Source organism: Podarcis raffonei, chromosome 2 (genome assembly GCF_027172205.1).
Source record: "Podarcis raffonei isolate rPodRaf1 chromosome 2, rPodRaf1.pri, whole genome shotgun sequence".
In the NCBI taxonomy this organism is placed as follows: domain Eukaryota; kingdom Metazoa; phylum Chordata; class Lepidosauria; order Squamata; family Lacertidae; genus Podarcis; species Podarcis raffonei.
In genome coordinates this window covers 84,007,004-84,022,286 of record NC_070603.1, presented here as the reverse complement: position 1 = coordinate 84,022,286, position 15,283 = coordinate 84,007,004, and the positions used below count along the sequence as shown (strand labels likewise).

Genomic DNA, 15,283 nt, shown 5'->3' with positions numbered 1-15,283 from the left:
ATGAGAAAATGAAAAATTCAGAAGCATGCCTCCCAAGTAGAAATGACTTCATAGCATTAACTAAAATCTGCAGATTTTTACAGAGACGCTAAAAGGAATCTAGTTAATCTCAGCAACTGTAGGAGAAAATGTGCTCATCTACAAACCAAGAATATATAAATTCTAAACTATGCATTAAGGCTACAATCCTATGCACAGCTACACTGGAGTAAGCCAAACTGAACTTAGTGGGGCTTACTTCTGGAAAACATGCACAGGATTCAAAGTTGTGCGTTGAACATACATCAGTGGAGGCGTCGGCAAGAGCAATAAAAAATATTATTGACTGTAAACAAAATTGTTACCCAATACTAAAATATTTGCAAATTACACAAAAAATCCTGACAAATACCATCTGAAAGATGAAGAAGACAGTAATTTACCTTTTAAGAGGGCAACTTTAGCAATGGGTTCATTTAGTTCATGGTCCTCCATCTGAGCATCTAAATGAAAAGTAAGTTATTTTAGCATTCTGAGAAACAAATTACTTGAATAGCTAGGTCATGCAACATTGCAGCAACACAGAAAAACTCATCTGAACAAAATGAAGTAGGTAAACAGTTTTATCTAAACTTTAAATAGCCCCCCCCTTTAAGAAATCCTCTTCTGAGTACTCATTGACATAAAAGTACACTTAAACTTATGCTCAAAATGCACCTGTAGTGTCGTCACTGCTTTTCTCCTTGCTTGGGCTAAGAGTATCTGATAGTTCAGCTTCTTTAGCTTTTGCTTGATTTTCTGTAAAATAAAATTAAACTTGGCTTACATTAAAGTATACACGTATCTCAAAAAAACATTTTAACACCAATTCAAGCTCTACTTTTGCCTGATAAAAGCCTAGAGGTGAAAACAAACAAAAATCACAGTCGTTGAAAACCAATGTTTTCTTATGCCTTTGCACTCCTGTTCCCAACTGGATTAAATATCCCCAGGTCACATATTTAATACTAAACAATCCAACACAGGATGCAGTTGCCTCATGCGTAGTTCAGCCTTTTGTTTGAAAGTTGTTCTCTGGCCAGCTGGAACCCAGTGTAAAGTTAGTTGCTTTGTTCACTAATTCTGGGATCAAATCAGGAGAGAGAGACTCAGAAAACCATTTCCAGAACAATACAGATATTGTGACATGGTAGAAAGAAAAGAGCTATTAGGAATGAACGCTGCTTTGTAGCAAGTTACACTGGGTAAGGAAAAACATTTGCACAATAAGATGCTTCATAAAGAGCAGTAGTATGACTTTTTAAAAAGCTCTACTATGTAACAATTTAAAAACAACATTATGTTTTCACATCCAAGAAGTCTTGGTGAACCTTGAAATTTCTGTCCTTTTCACACATTTATATATCTAGTGAAGCTTCAAAAGTTGCCTGAAGCCCCTAGGACTGACCAAAAGCTGGGGCCAGTACGGAAAAGCTGGGGGGGCTCAGTTGTGAAAAATGTCCATTTTCTATACTGCCATTGGATTGCTTATTGATTCTTCTGGATATTTCAGCTGATTTGGATATAACTGATCACAGTATCCTTCTAGATCAGCTTGCCATGATGGGGACTGGGGACATTGTGCTCAGCACCCAATCTGACTGGGAAGTGCTGCAACCTGGTGCCATGGTACTTGTGCTCTGGTGTTCCACAAGGCTCTATTTTGGTCCCATGTTATTCAAGAGCTACATTAAGTTGCTGGGAGAGGTTGTGCAAAGTTCTGCAATCAATTTAGGCATGGCACACAGCTATCTCGTCTTTTTTATCAGATCCAGGTGCAGCTGTGGACAACAGATGCCTGGAGCCAAGTAACGGGCTGGATAAAAGCTAACAAACTGAAACGCAATCCAAACAACACCATGGTACACTTGGTACTGGCCTATCAGGGAAGAGATATCAAACTGGTTTTGAAAGGGGTATTCTCCTACATACAATCCTATCTATAACCTTGTACACGTTTGATCTCCAGCCTTGTTGCTGGATGCCAGGTGTCATAACATGCAACATCTTTCACTAGTTTCAGCTGAGACACCAGCTATATCTCCTTTCTTGGTGCAGATGGCCTGACCACAATTATATATCTAGTATATCTAGTAACATCCAGTCTAGATAATTAATGTTATGCATGGGATCCCCTTTGCAGAACATTTAAATACTACAACTGGTGTTAGAATGTAACAGCTAGATTATTAAATTAGGTTAATCCCAGATAATGAACTATGCCAGTGCACTTGGTACAGAGCCTTTACTATCTTCTAGCACCAGACAATGTCTGCCCTGCTCTCTCCTATCTTTAATGCTTTTAAGAGTAAAAAATGGCTCTTTACTGGCTTGCAGCATATTAAATTGTTTTGGTGGCTTCCTTTACTGTTTTGGTGCAATTTTTCTGATTTAAAATTTGTTTTTATTTTTTAATATTAATTTTGGTATTCCAAGTCACCTTGAGAGATGATAAGGTGGAATTATAAACAAATATAGCAACCATCAGCCTTACTACAGGTGTGCTAATGAAAATACTTTACTATAAAGGTACTAAAGAGACCTGTCAATCTTATTTTACAATATAGTATGTTGAAATCCTAATAAATTTCTTGCTAGCCCACTATTGTGATTTTTTTTTTCTGCAGCAGCAGCAGGAATGCAACTCATTATTTCCCTATATGGTTATAGAAGAAACAGCTGGATCCTCTGTGCAAAATCTTGATGAGTCATCTGAGACACAGGCATTTAAAAAAGCAGTTTACCACCACTGGGTTTCATTCTTGATTTTAGATTATTTTTAATACATACTTTATAAGGGCCAGTATAAAATAAACAATACCAAATGTCAGGAAAGGCTGAAGACAAAGGGCCCAACAATGTGCACAAGGATGCAAAGATCCACTTAACTGGATCTACATGCTCAAGGAGAACTGTATTTATGTTTCATCATCTCCTTAAGATGCAGAGCAAAGGATTCTGCAATCGATGGGAGCTGCAAAGCAGCTTGTGGTATGACATGGGGTAATTCAACAAGGCCACTCTCCTGGGTGCAAACCCATGACCACAAGACCTCAGACCCTATGGTTACCTTGCAATATTTTTCTAGATTATTCTAAGTTTTCAAAGTCATTCCACAAAATATTTCACATTCCCAAGTAATGGAATATTTTAAAAAACCTAGCTTATGGATTTCATTATAGGATACTGTCACAGAATTCTCTCAAAGTTATTACCTGCTACTTCAGTATGAAAGGATAACCAATTGTCCAATATTAAGTTTAGTATCAAAGGAAGCTGCTTATATTAGGCTAGGCTATTTATCTATGTAGCCTAGCACTATCTGCTTAGATTGGTGGTAGCTCTGCAGGGTTCCAGTCAGAGATAGTCATCTTTATCTGCTACTTATTTTTTTTCGTTTTACACTAGAGGAGATTTAACCTGGGCTCTTCTATACACAAATCATTAGTTCTCTAGAGCAGGCATGTCCAACCAGTAGATGGGGTCTTCCTCCCCCAAAACAGATCAACAACTTTGGCTTCCCCCCAAAAAGCTAAACAACTTTGATCAATCCAATGAGAGGATTAATGCCATTTTTTTTAATAGTGGGAGTAGATCGCGGTCTCTTGGGAGTTGGACATGCCTGCTCTATAGGAAAGGCATTATCTCTTCCCTTTTATGGCATTATACTATTATATCAGTTCAGTTTAAATGAAATTGATTCTAAGTGACACACTCACTTTGTTTTACCAGAATGGCTTTTCTTTACCTAGTTTTCTTCTTTTCATAGTTTTTGTCTTGTTTTAAAACTATATGAAGTTATTTTAAACTTCATGACAGAATCTTTTTTAAAAAATAGATAGAATGCATTACACATCAATGAAAAAATAACTCGCCATTAAGCAAGATAATGCTGGCATGCAAGCATTAAGTTACACTTGTGTTTATTGTCTGCATTCTTTTCCAAATATGGCATGCTACCTACACTTTGCACAAACAAGAATACACTGGAGGGTGACTGCATACAGGTGATTTTTCAAAGACGGTAGTTTAAAAATCAAAGGATACACAATTTGAATTATGTAAATTTTGATTATCAAAAAGTGATACATACAGTTTGAGGAAATCCACAACAGCAAAGTTTTAAAACCTTGAATATAGTTCATGTTGAGCAGAAAAATTCTATCAATAATTTATTGCACAGGAAATCTTAGAAATGCCATGACTTCACAACTAATTAACAATTTGTAACAGACATGCTTTTGAAGTGACTAAATTTCCTTTTTTTTCTGAACTGGACTGAATACAATTCCCAGGTTAAAAGTAATAAGATGCAAGTTAAGTCTCAAATGTGCATGTTTCAAAACTCTTTCCATTCATATTGTTTTCTAATACAAAAACTGGTATTGTTATATTCATTTACTTGGAAGTAGTTTTTATAATACACCAAGCAGTAAGGCTTGGTGTATTATAATCCCTCAAACACTCCTCACACTTGCAAAACAAATTCCTAAACACAGATTCAAACATTTGCCACATGCCTCAAAAGCAAATTAATAAGTCTAACCTTTCAGGATCTTTGTTTCATCCACTCGGGAAAGATGTCCTTCGTCTATGAGCTTGTCTGGTGAACAAAATAAGGGTTACTATCCCAGCTCAAACTATGCAAGCATTTCTTTGTACACGTCTCTAATACACATTCCATGACCAAATTTAAACATGGCAACATTACCTCACACTTCTCTGTGCTGGAATCAATGGAACTTTTTCATTTTAATCTTAATTATCTATGCACAAACAAGATGATAAATTAATAAGAAAATGTTGCCAAAGATTTGAGCAAGCCCAAGCTACTGAACTGAAAGTTGATTATGAAATTAATAAAGACATTTATAAATTCTACAACAGAAGTGTTTTAAAACCTGGTATTAAATATAATTTGCAAACAGTGAAAAGTATATAAAATTATGTTGATATTGCCGGGGGCGGTTCTCCTATGGAGCCTGAGAGTGACCTTATACCCACACCAGTTAACACTATGGCTGAATTCACCTACAGGAATATACTCCTCTGGTACAGAGGTCTTTTTCCTTTGTGCCTAACATAGATATGCATTATCAACACTATATAGTGGTCACATTCCTTTACCAGGAATAATAGTTTTGAAAGCTGGTGCTCAACTCTTGCTATAACAGTGTCCAGAAGTGAGGGAAAAGATGAGAAATTCTGGAAATGTTTTATACTTCTAGTGCACATTTCCTGCAACCCAGTTATTGCTTTACATTGCTGAACTTTGGGGAAGGCGCAGGGATTGAATATATCAGGCGTCCTTCTTATTAGTTGGCAATTGATTGACAGCACACCAGTATTTAGACTGGTGGTGATTTTCCAGTAACAATCCCCACTAAGACTTGTAAGTGGGAACTACAAGAAGATTGGATGAGGGCACACAAGCATGGTGGCCTTGTGCTTTGTTAGCAAAATAATGAGGCAAGTGGGGGGAGAACCACAAACACAGACTAGGCAAGAAAATAAAATTAAGTTAACATGACAACGTGGAAAAATCAGACTAAGAGGCCAAAAGAAAATATCAGTGGAGAGAACAAAGATAGGAAGAAGAGTGGCAAATTAAGGGGTCAAAGAAGAAGAGGTAGCACAAGACAGATGTGGCAGAAAATGAGATCACACATTCTGTACTATTCTGAATGGACAAAAGTAGGAAAATAAAATGGCATTGGAGAGCTGAGGAAATAATGGTTTCGAATGATTATTTTATGGTTAAGTAAATGTTATTCATTTTTATCATTTCATGATTGCAGTATTACATCATGTATAAACCATCTTTAGCAATCAAATTTCAGGGTTTTCATGTCATCTACCAACTCAGCCTTAAACACATTTTCAATTCAGATAGTTCATGTTTGTTAGATGAAGCTTTATTACCACGTAATCAAGCTGTAGGACACATCTGAGTGCTATAAATGCCTGTATGAATCTCAATTATTTTATCAGGCACTAAGCAGCTCCACCTGCATTTTTACTTGATAAACTAATAAAAGGAAGCCTGCTCAGTGCTACTAAGCAATATAAAAGTAAATGCCTTTTTTCATGGATGAGAGAGTAATGCCAGAGCAGAATGTACTTAAGAGGTGACTGTTTCAGGGCTTTTAAGACAAGCAGACAGACTGATGAGAACTAGACTGCATTTCATACTATGGAAACAGAAACTAATGTTTGAGATTTATGTCATGGATCACTGACAAGCCTTTTCTATGAAAATAAAATCTGCTCAAAATACGTCAGCTAATAAATATATAGGACTTCCGTGATTACAGAACAAATTGGTCACTAATTGTGAGGCCTATATTCTATCTAAACTTGCATATAATAATGCTATGCTACTTAGAGGTAACTATCTTCCCACTGAAACAACAAAAGCTCTCTTACATATACCTGACAGGGTGTAACCATTTAATACTTCAGGTAAAGAATTTCAGGGACCTTCTTCCTCTGATATATACATATTTCAACCTATTGTATCACAGCAAGATAGTGAGCATTAACTGTGTAGTGCTTCTTTCCTGAAAGACCAGTTGGTGAACTTGTGATCAATACATTGTTTTTCAGTTTGGCTGTAACCTAACAAAGATTATTCATATTAATCAGTTCCTTAGCCATGGCGTCAGCCATCTCAGATTACCAGATCAACCTTCCAGATACAAGTCCATTGTCTCTGGTCTAATCTGAGTGATGGCTGATCCCCAGGGGCTAAAAACATGACCATACATTTTTTAAAAAAATATTGACAGTAGATCTACTGCCTTACTGACTGCAGTTTCTTGAAATAACTCAGCAAAATATTATTTTCCTAACATAGTGTGTTTAGTTAGAAGTGTTCTTAAAGAGTGAATTCCTCCCCCCTTATAATATTAGAACTTTTCTTTCCCATAATATTAGAACATACAGCCATCCAATGAAGGTAAATGGTGGGAGATTCAGGATAGCAGGGCTCTGACTACCAAATACTGGTGAACAGCAGAAGGAGTGCTTCTGCCCTCATATCCTGCTTCTGGGCATCCCACAGGTATCTGCCTGGCCACTGTGGGAAACAAGATGCTGGACTAGATAGGCCTCGTAGTATTCATATGGCGTGCACCAACCACAAGGGTTAGTTGAGACCCCAATTCAACACTATGGAAAACAGTCTGCCTAAGTCTCAGATGCTTCATGAGCTGCCAAGTTTGGCTTGGCATCCTTCTGAACCCACTTTGTTCATACACATACCATCTCTACTGGAAAGCGAAAAGCCAGTTATAACCCCCCTCCCCTTTTTTGGCAGATGTGGATGAGCCCTGCCAAGTTACAGGCAAATAGGCCAAATGTGATTTTTTTTTAAAGGAAACGTGTAACACCTATTTTATTGGGGGCATAATTAGATGAAAATTGTAAGCAGTGTCACCATTTCTGAAACCTCAGAGCCTGCCAGAATTTGAATAGTTGAAGTGGCTTTCTCACAAAGGCATTGCACATAAACCCTAAACTATGGCTTAGCATGACGTAAACAGGCCTTGGATTCTTACACTCTTCTTTTCCTTCAGTGAAGCCACAAGGAAGAAACCGAAAGCTTCCACAGTTCCAAGGTGGGTTAAAAAAGAAATTTATTGTCCCTGGAGTTTGGTGGGCAATTTATCAAATAACTGAAGCTATGACAAAGGTCCCCTTGGGTAAGAAACCCACTGGATGGGGAGGGGAGAACTAAAAAAAGATTCACTTTCCAAGTAAAACAATTCCCTCTGGTTACATGGCTGACCTGTCAGTCACAATGGTAGCCTTTCTCTGTCTTCTCCTCCTTTCCCCATCACCCTACACTGCTGTTATTTCTAACCTAGAGACATTGCTTGTGTTTTAAGGAGACACTTCTTTTCAGGACTTTTTTGGCATCTGAATCACCAAGAGCTTCCTGATTCAACTTGTGCCACCTTAAAACTGATCCCTCCTTGCCTCTGACAGGTCCAAACTTGAGGTAGCCCACTGCCCTGGAGACTCAGAGTTTGTCCAAATCCAATGCACACCTCTAACATATATCCTCTTGTAATAAACAAATGGCCTCAAGCAGACTTACAGCAAAGCTAAACTATCAAGCAAAATAAAACAATAAATAAATAAAAGCAATACTCAAAGCCTCCTGCTTTTCTTTCTCCCCCCCTCCCTCCCCCCCTCCCCCCCAATAGCTGCTGGAGAAGGGGCAAGTGACTTTTGCCAGAGGTAAACCAATACCTTGCAGAGAGCTTTGTTCCTTCCTCCTTTCATCTCTTTGAGTCTCCCTCTTGTTTTTCCCCTTCCTGTCCTCCTCCTCTCCTTCTGGGCTTCCCCCAACCATATAAAATTAGGCTAAGGGCCACAAGTGCCCCACCCCTATTTAGCAATATTGCAAAATAAACAAGATGTGAATTCAACAAAACCAACTTTAAAACCGATGGTATTGGTTATAGGAACTATATAAATATATATTTTTAAAATTAAGATTACAAATGATAAAAACTGTATTTAAATAACATTTTGCCCATATGCAATATGGGAAAGATTACATAACACAAACCCAAAGAGAAAAATTCAAAAATGAAGAAAGAGGAAAAAAGAAATCTGTGAAGAAACTGAGGATGTAAGTACATTGGGGAAGCAACTTCCACCCCTGCCCCACTCTACCCCACCCTTTAATGCCAATCCAGTGCATTTTTGTTATCAGCAAATATGCTGTATTTAATTTTTAAAAGCCTTCATGGAATACATAATAATGTGATAATAGTCTTGGAATGATTGCAAAAAGTTGGAAAACTGAGGAAGACAAGGATGAGGTATACAAGAAACTGTACTGAACTACTGCCTTTCTGGAGCTTGCTGAACATTTATTATTATTATTATTACGCCTAAAATACTGCTTTTTCCACAACACTCTCCTAAAGACGTCCAGTGGAATATATGCTTTTCACTTTCCCCAAGCTGCCTGTAAGCTATCCTAGAAACACAGTGACAGGAAGAATTTGGATCCTTTTAATACACTCCAATCATTGTGGTATTTGGGCACCGGAGACTTGCTGATTTACTTTGAACAATTCTAGTGAAACACTGAAAAGGGAAACCTGCACATCTCCCCTATGATCATATGTGAGATCTCCCTCTTCTATTTGCCCAGCTCACTATGGAGGGATGCATGAAATCTCCTCCAGCTGTAACACTGGAATTGTCTGCCCTTGATAAGTTGAGTGAGAAAATTCACTTGAGGCTTGCAGTCAGCTGTTTCAACTAGATTCACTATGCTCAGGTTAAGTCCCCATCTGGATTTCCCCATTCTACTCATGATTGCAGGCTACCTTTCCATAATACTATAGCAACAACTATAGTTCTGTTCTGTTTTTCAGAGCACTTCAAGAATATAACTGTCCCAACCCTAGTACTGAATATATGATACTGTTTTTATAGACTTTTTAGTGAATGTGATGAATGCTCTGTACTCACTCTGGCACTCTATGAACTGATGAATAAAAGTGCAGTCCCCTCCACTCTTTGAAAGAAAGTGTTCTAGTAAAGAAAGAAACACCTTTTAAGTTCATATCTCCATCTTTTTGAGGGCTCATGACAAAATGTATAAGCCTCACAGACATCAGGGGAAAGGGAGAATTTTTCACCAAAAGGCACAAGAAAGAAAATGGGAGACACACACCCTCAAATCCAAAGGAAAAGCCCCAGTGTACTATAGAATATATTGAAGGTGTAAACATACACATTTGTAATCTGCATGTTTACATCTTCAAAATTTACAAGCTTCACAATTTATATTAATGTACGTTACTACCGGTGAAAGTTAACCTATACCAAATCCAGATTGTATCAACAAGGCACTTTCTGTTGGAATACAAATACCTTTAGATTTAAACATTTTAAAATTGTTACCCAACTCAGAAATTGGACACAATTTTAAACTACCTTTAAATTACTAGGTCTCAACAGCTGGACTTGATTCATAACATATATTAATTTGTGAAGTTGGGTATGGCTAAAGTAAATAGCTGGAAAGGATTATACCTGTTGTTTAAGAGTTGTAGTTAAAAGGATATTTTCAGGCTTCAAGACAGTTCCTCGAAATAGCTTTCATCTCACTAATGTCTAACACAGGTGTGACAAACCCTCATTTTGGGGGCTTGACATGGTCCCCAAAGCAAAATTTCCTGACCCCACTGACTATGGCATCAGGGATAAATAAAGTAGTGCACTACGGTGGGTGGCGCCCAGTGTCCTGATGGGGATGGGAATTGATCATCTCTAGTAATCAGATCAATCATTTAATGAGAAGTGGCCTGTGTGTATATCTGCCTGCATGTGTGCACACACGCATATGAGTATCTGTATGCAAGAGTGTGGTATGCCCCATGGAGGATTGGCCATGGGTGAATGTGTCCCTTGGGCCAAAAAATGTTAGCCACCCCTGTCTAACAGGATAAAATTTCTAATCAGTTTAATCTGTATTATATACATTTTCCAAAGAAGCTGTTAAAGTGCTATTTTAGTCAGAAAGGAAAAAAGACCATCAAGTTTGTTTAGTTCGGAAATAATTATTTATCTAATGCCCCCGCCACCATAGAATTTCATTAGTGAGTGAGGATTCTAGCCTGGTTTCCCATGCCCAAATCAAATAGTTGCCATTTCACCATCCAGCCCTCAATGTATATGCATACTGTATATTGTCAAAGGCTTTTGCAAACCTCAAAACACATGTTGCTTCTGCACATTTAAGCTTTGAAACAAAACTGAGTCCATTTGAATAGCATTATTAACTGCATATCTAGGATCGGACAACAGGTCTCTCAGTGTCCCACAAAGGGATCCCATAATCACTTACTCTGGTGATGGGGGCGGCCCTCTTTCCCTGTGACAGGAAAGCAGGAGCCCTCAAAAGAATCTGTTCTGACAATGGGGCAAAGCTCCCACATAAGATGATATGCACAGTGCGGGGAGCAAAAGATGTGTAAATGACTGAGAAGAGAATGGCATCATCCATGCTACCTAGGGCAGAATCGCAAGGGAACTGCCAGATTACAAAAAGTGGAACCTGAAGAGTGGGAGAAGCAGTAAGCTCCACTCCGTTCACAGAAAAAGAGTAATGGTACAAGACCCTGCGCTATTACAGGTCTACGAGAAGATTGGATTGGGCAAGCCCAGGTCCGTGTTCATGGATGAATGGTAGTCTCATCTGTTTTCTTGTGAAAGCTCTGAAACTCCGGCTACCAAAGATAAAGAAAATATGATATAGTGCAAAAGAATTTGTTAGGGAAACTGAGCTGCTTGCTGTAGGAAGCAAGGAAACCGTATGGCAGAAGGAGATTCTGTTGAGCAAACTGAAGAAAAACATGAATGTCAAGGGACAAGTAAAGCTAGGAACTACAAGAGAGGGAAGGTGGGGAAGGGAATGCTGGCAGTACGAAAGTAAAAGAATAAGTGGATCTGCCTGAGAAAGGCCTAAAGAGCAAATGTGCAAGCAATGAGCCCTTGTGAGTAGAAACATTACCAGATCGTTATCACTTGGTAACTCACTAAACATCCTGCCTTCTGAGACTGTGGATTTTTGGTCAACAAAGCTGTGGAAGAAAGCTCCACAAAAGGAATAGTTAATAAGAGTCACTGCTTGTCAATTCCAAGTAAAACATATCTCCACAGAGATCGTACAAGATGATAAATGTGATGTGTGACAGCAATGACTTTGGCCTGGTTTGGACGTAAAAGGAACCAGAGTTTGGGGGATTGCCATAAAATACCACCCACCCACTTTTGAATGCAAATTCCAGCCACCCTCTTCAAACTGGGTTCCACATTTAATATTATCTTTTCGACAACTGTGATTAAAATGAAACCAAGGTATGCTCCAAAACTCATTTTGAGTCCCTGTTTTCAATCAGGTTCTCAAAATGGGTAGAGTCAAACACCAGGATTAATTGTAACTAGGGTTAACACTGGTCACACAAGACCAAACTAGATAAAAGGAGGCAGGGGGAATTTGCATGCAAGAAGAGAGGAGGAATGGAATCCTGCAGTCCAATCCTGATCTTGATTCCAGTGTTATGTTCTAACTGGGTTTTGTTCTGATCACTACAGCTGATGAGGCAAGCCTCTAGTCTGTTTTAAACATGACTTGCTTCTTTAGATGTGGCAGTGCAACAGAGTAAATTACATAGAAAGCTACAGGAGTCCAAAAGGGTCCTCTGCATTCCTCAGATCCTATGAGGGAAGTTAAGCATTTGAAAAGAAATGAGAACATTGTGTGCACTAATGTTGAAGGATAAGTTAGGAAGTGATCGTGCTTGCAAATTTAGTATCTTAAGATGTGAAAGGCAGGAACATTTTAGAGTTAATTGGCAAGCAAAGCAAAAGATTTCTAGGGCTGCGATCCTATACATGCTTACATGGGAGTAAGTCAGATTAAACTCAGTGGGATTCCTTTTGAACACGCAGGTATAAGATTGCCCTGCAAATTAACTTGGGCACCCTTATCCATTTTGGAACATAGTACATTAACAGTACCCTGCAAAGGACGACTGAAATTTTCATCATTTTGATTTATTTTGAGGCAGAAATTTGACGTCTTTTTTTTTTTTAAAGTCTCCAACCATCATCAAACTTGAAGAGCCATTGGCATTATTGTCCTGAACTGCCATGTTGATGTATCTGCTTTTATTACTGTAATTATTTTCCTACAGTGGATAGATATATTATACTGATATACTCTGTTACTAAAGTCTCACTAGTATTGAAAACTTCATGCTCCGGCTGATAGTAGAGTATCCATGCAAAGGCATGTCTAAAAATACAAAATTTAGAAGCCAACATCAAGTGTTTCTTCAGTAATATATTAACTTATTTTTTGTTGTAAAAATTAGAAAAAAATATTAACACAAAACAAGCAAATAACCAAAAATAAGCTCAAAATTAAAACCACCACCACAAAAAAGGCAGTCATTAAAGATACTCTACCTTTTTCAGCGCTCCCATTAATTTTAGGAATGAAGTCATCAACTTGTATGCCTAGAATTAACAAAGGTATTAATTCTGAATAAGCAAAGTATTCTGTAGATATGGGTGCTGACTTTCTATATTGCTTAGGACTGATTAGAAGCAGAGGGACTCCATTTTCAGGTGGCAAAAGTGAGCTGGGCATTTGGGCTATTATGGGGGTTAAATTTCAAGGGCAGGGTTGCAAATCTCACCAGGTCTTCCCTAGCTCCTTATGGACCAACATTTTCAGTTGCTCAGAATGTCCTCAGAATGAGTGCCATTGTGAGGGGCATCTGATGAAAGAACCTTGCCCTCCTCACTGGCAAGCCACCACTCATCATGCCCCTGAATGCTCCTTTGGATAACACTCATTCTGAGGGTATTCTAGGGTGTTTCATTTCATGGCTGTAGCTACAAGAACATGGGAGCAGCACTGGCGAGTTTCAGGCCCCCTGCCCTTGATATTCAGGAACAAAGGAAGCTGCCTTTTACCAAAGGAAACCAGTTGTCCATCCAGCCCAGTGCCAGTCAATTTCACAGATTGTCAGTCACTCTCTAAGGACCTTTTGCAAAGTATATGCTATGGTCACCCCCTGAGCTATTTGCCCCACCTCTCACAAAATGCAGTTCAGTTTTGCTACCCAGTTCAGTCATGAACCTTCCACAAAACATGGGCCAAACTTCTGAAACCTCTATTAATACTTTATCCTTCAAGCTACTGGAAAAATAAGAAATAATCTCAATTTCCCTCCTTTGAGCAGCAGAGTTTGTCACATATCACAAGTGCCAAAATCAATATACCATCCAAAAATAATTGTTAATGATGTCATAATTCTTCCTTAACTGCATCACTAGAATTGAAAAGTTGCAATAGTCAAGTTCACCTTTTGTGTTGGGACTTTTAAAAAACAGTGCCCTCTACTGGTATTTTCTTGAAACCATGGTTTATCAATAATCTAGAAAATAAACTACAATAAAACTAAAGGCATCATTTTCAAACATTCTTACAGTCTGTGATCTATAGCTCATTTAACTGCTTTGCACAAAAGGGGTACAATTTAATAATCAAATTTCAACATTAGGCAAAATACTTTAACATCAGACCTACCTAAGCTGTTGTGTTCTTTAAGAGCTTTCTCCTGAAGATGTTCTAACCGGACTGCAAACAGAATTCCAAAAAAACATATATTTCACAGTTTTAAAGAAAAAAAATTATGATAAAAACATGTTTGAACTACTGGACTGACCTTGTAAAGCAGTTAGCCGTTCATTGGTGAAGTCATTATCTGCTTGCAAAGCCTCTATTTTTGCTTGAAGCTCTTGCTCTCTCTCTTCCATCTCTTCTATTTTGTGCTGCAATTCCTTTTTCTCAGCCTGTCCCTTTTGCTGGATTTCTTCTTGTCTCCCTTCAGCTGCCTGTTCAACACCATGAAAAACAACCCACAGATCAGTACCTATGGATGGCGATTCCAGAAAAAGAATGAATGCAAAAGTCATGTTAGTTCTGGAACCAAAACATGCGGTTAGAAAGACCAACTGTACCTTTAGTTTGTCAGTGAGATCTTTAATTTCATTTACAGCTCCGTTGTATTTGTTGGCCAATTCCCGCAATTCTTCCTGAGTCCGCTCGTTCATTTCTTTCAAGTGAGTACATTCATCTTCGGTGTTGCTTAAGCTTCGCTGTGAGAAGAAAAATTGCACATTGAAGCCAAAAATCTATTGAAACCAGAAACTTTTCTGTTACTCTGTTTTTAAGATTTATTATAACTGCGCGATGTATGAGAATTATAGCAACCATTTCCCAGAGAAATGTGCCAGACATCACTCCAATGGCTCTGCTGAGACAGGCCAGCCCCATCAGACCTCCTCTCCTTCAACTGGGGACAGCCATTCCAGAAGGGGGGGAGCTGGGAAGCAGAGCTCACTACATCAGCTCTGCTATGGCAAGCCAGCTCCATCAGGAACCTCCTTCCACAGCTGGTCATTATAGGAACAACTGTTTAGAAACTGGGGCATGCATTTTCATTTTCATTTCCTTCTTCCCTCCCTATCCCTTTCCCCTTGGGTGTCGTGCTTTTTTAGAATTTGCTTTGATTGTATGTAAGCTGCTCTGGGAGTCTTTTTGGCTGAAGAGTGGAGTACAAGTGCTCTAAATAAATAAATAAAATTACTCAAAACATTATTTTGCTAAGCATGTTGCCCTTGCCCTCTCCCCAATCCCTGCGACATTCCCTCCAAACTG

General features: G+C 38.5%; 1 protein-coding gene across 21 annotated transcripts in view; it reads right to left on the bottom strand.

Moving 5' to 3' along the window:
• Nucleotides 1-15,283, bottom strand: part of SLMAP (sarcolemma associated protein) — a 96,996-nt gene that overhangs the window by 25,394 nt on the left and 56,319 nt on the right. For 12 of the 21 annotated variants that reach the window (XM_053377888.1, XM_053377902.1, XM_053377887.1 and 9 more), the window contains exons 10-17: nt 14,584-14,721; nt 14,289-14,457; nt 14,150-14,200; nt 13,021-13,071; nt 9,514-9,576; nt 4,565-4,621; nt 697-777; nt 423-482 (exon numbers count right to left, since the gene is read on the bottom strand). In XM_053377888.1, coding sequence (XP_053233863.1) covers nt 423-482; nt 697-777; nt 4,565-4,621; nt 9,514-9,576; nt 13,021-13,071; nt 14,150-14,200; nt 14,289-14,457; nt 14,584-14,721 — 670 coding nt within the window. The remainder of the gene's footprint in view (nt 1-422; nt 483-696; nt 778-4,564; nt 4,622-9,513; nt 9,577-13,020; nt 13,072-14,149; nt 14,201-14,288; nt 14,458-14,583; nt 14,722-15,283) is intronic. The other 9 variants (XM_053377897.1, XM_053377899.1, XM_053377900.1 and 6 more) reach the window with 3 other exon arrangements.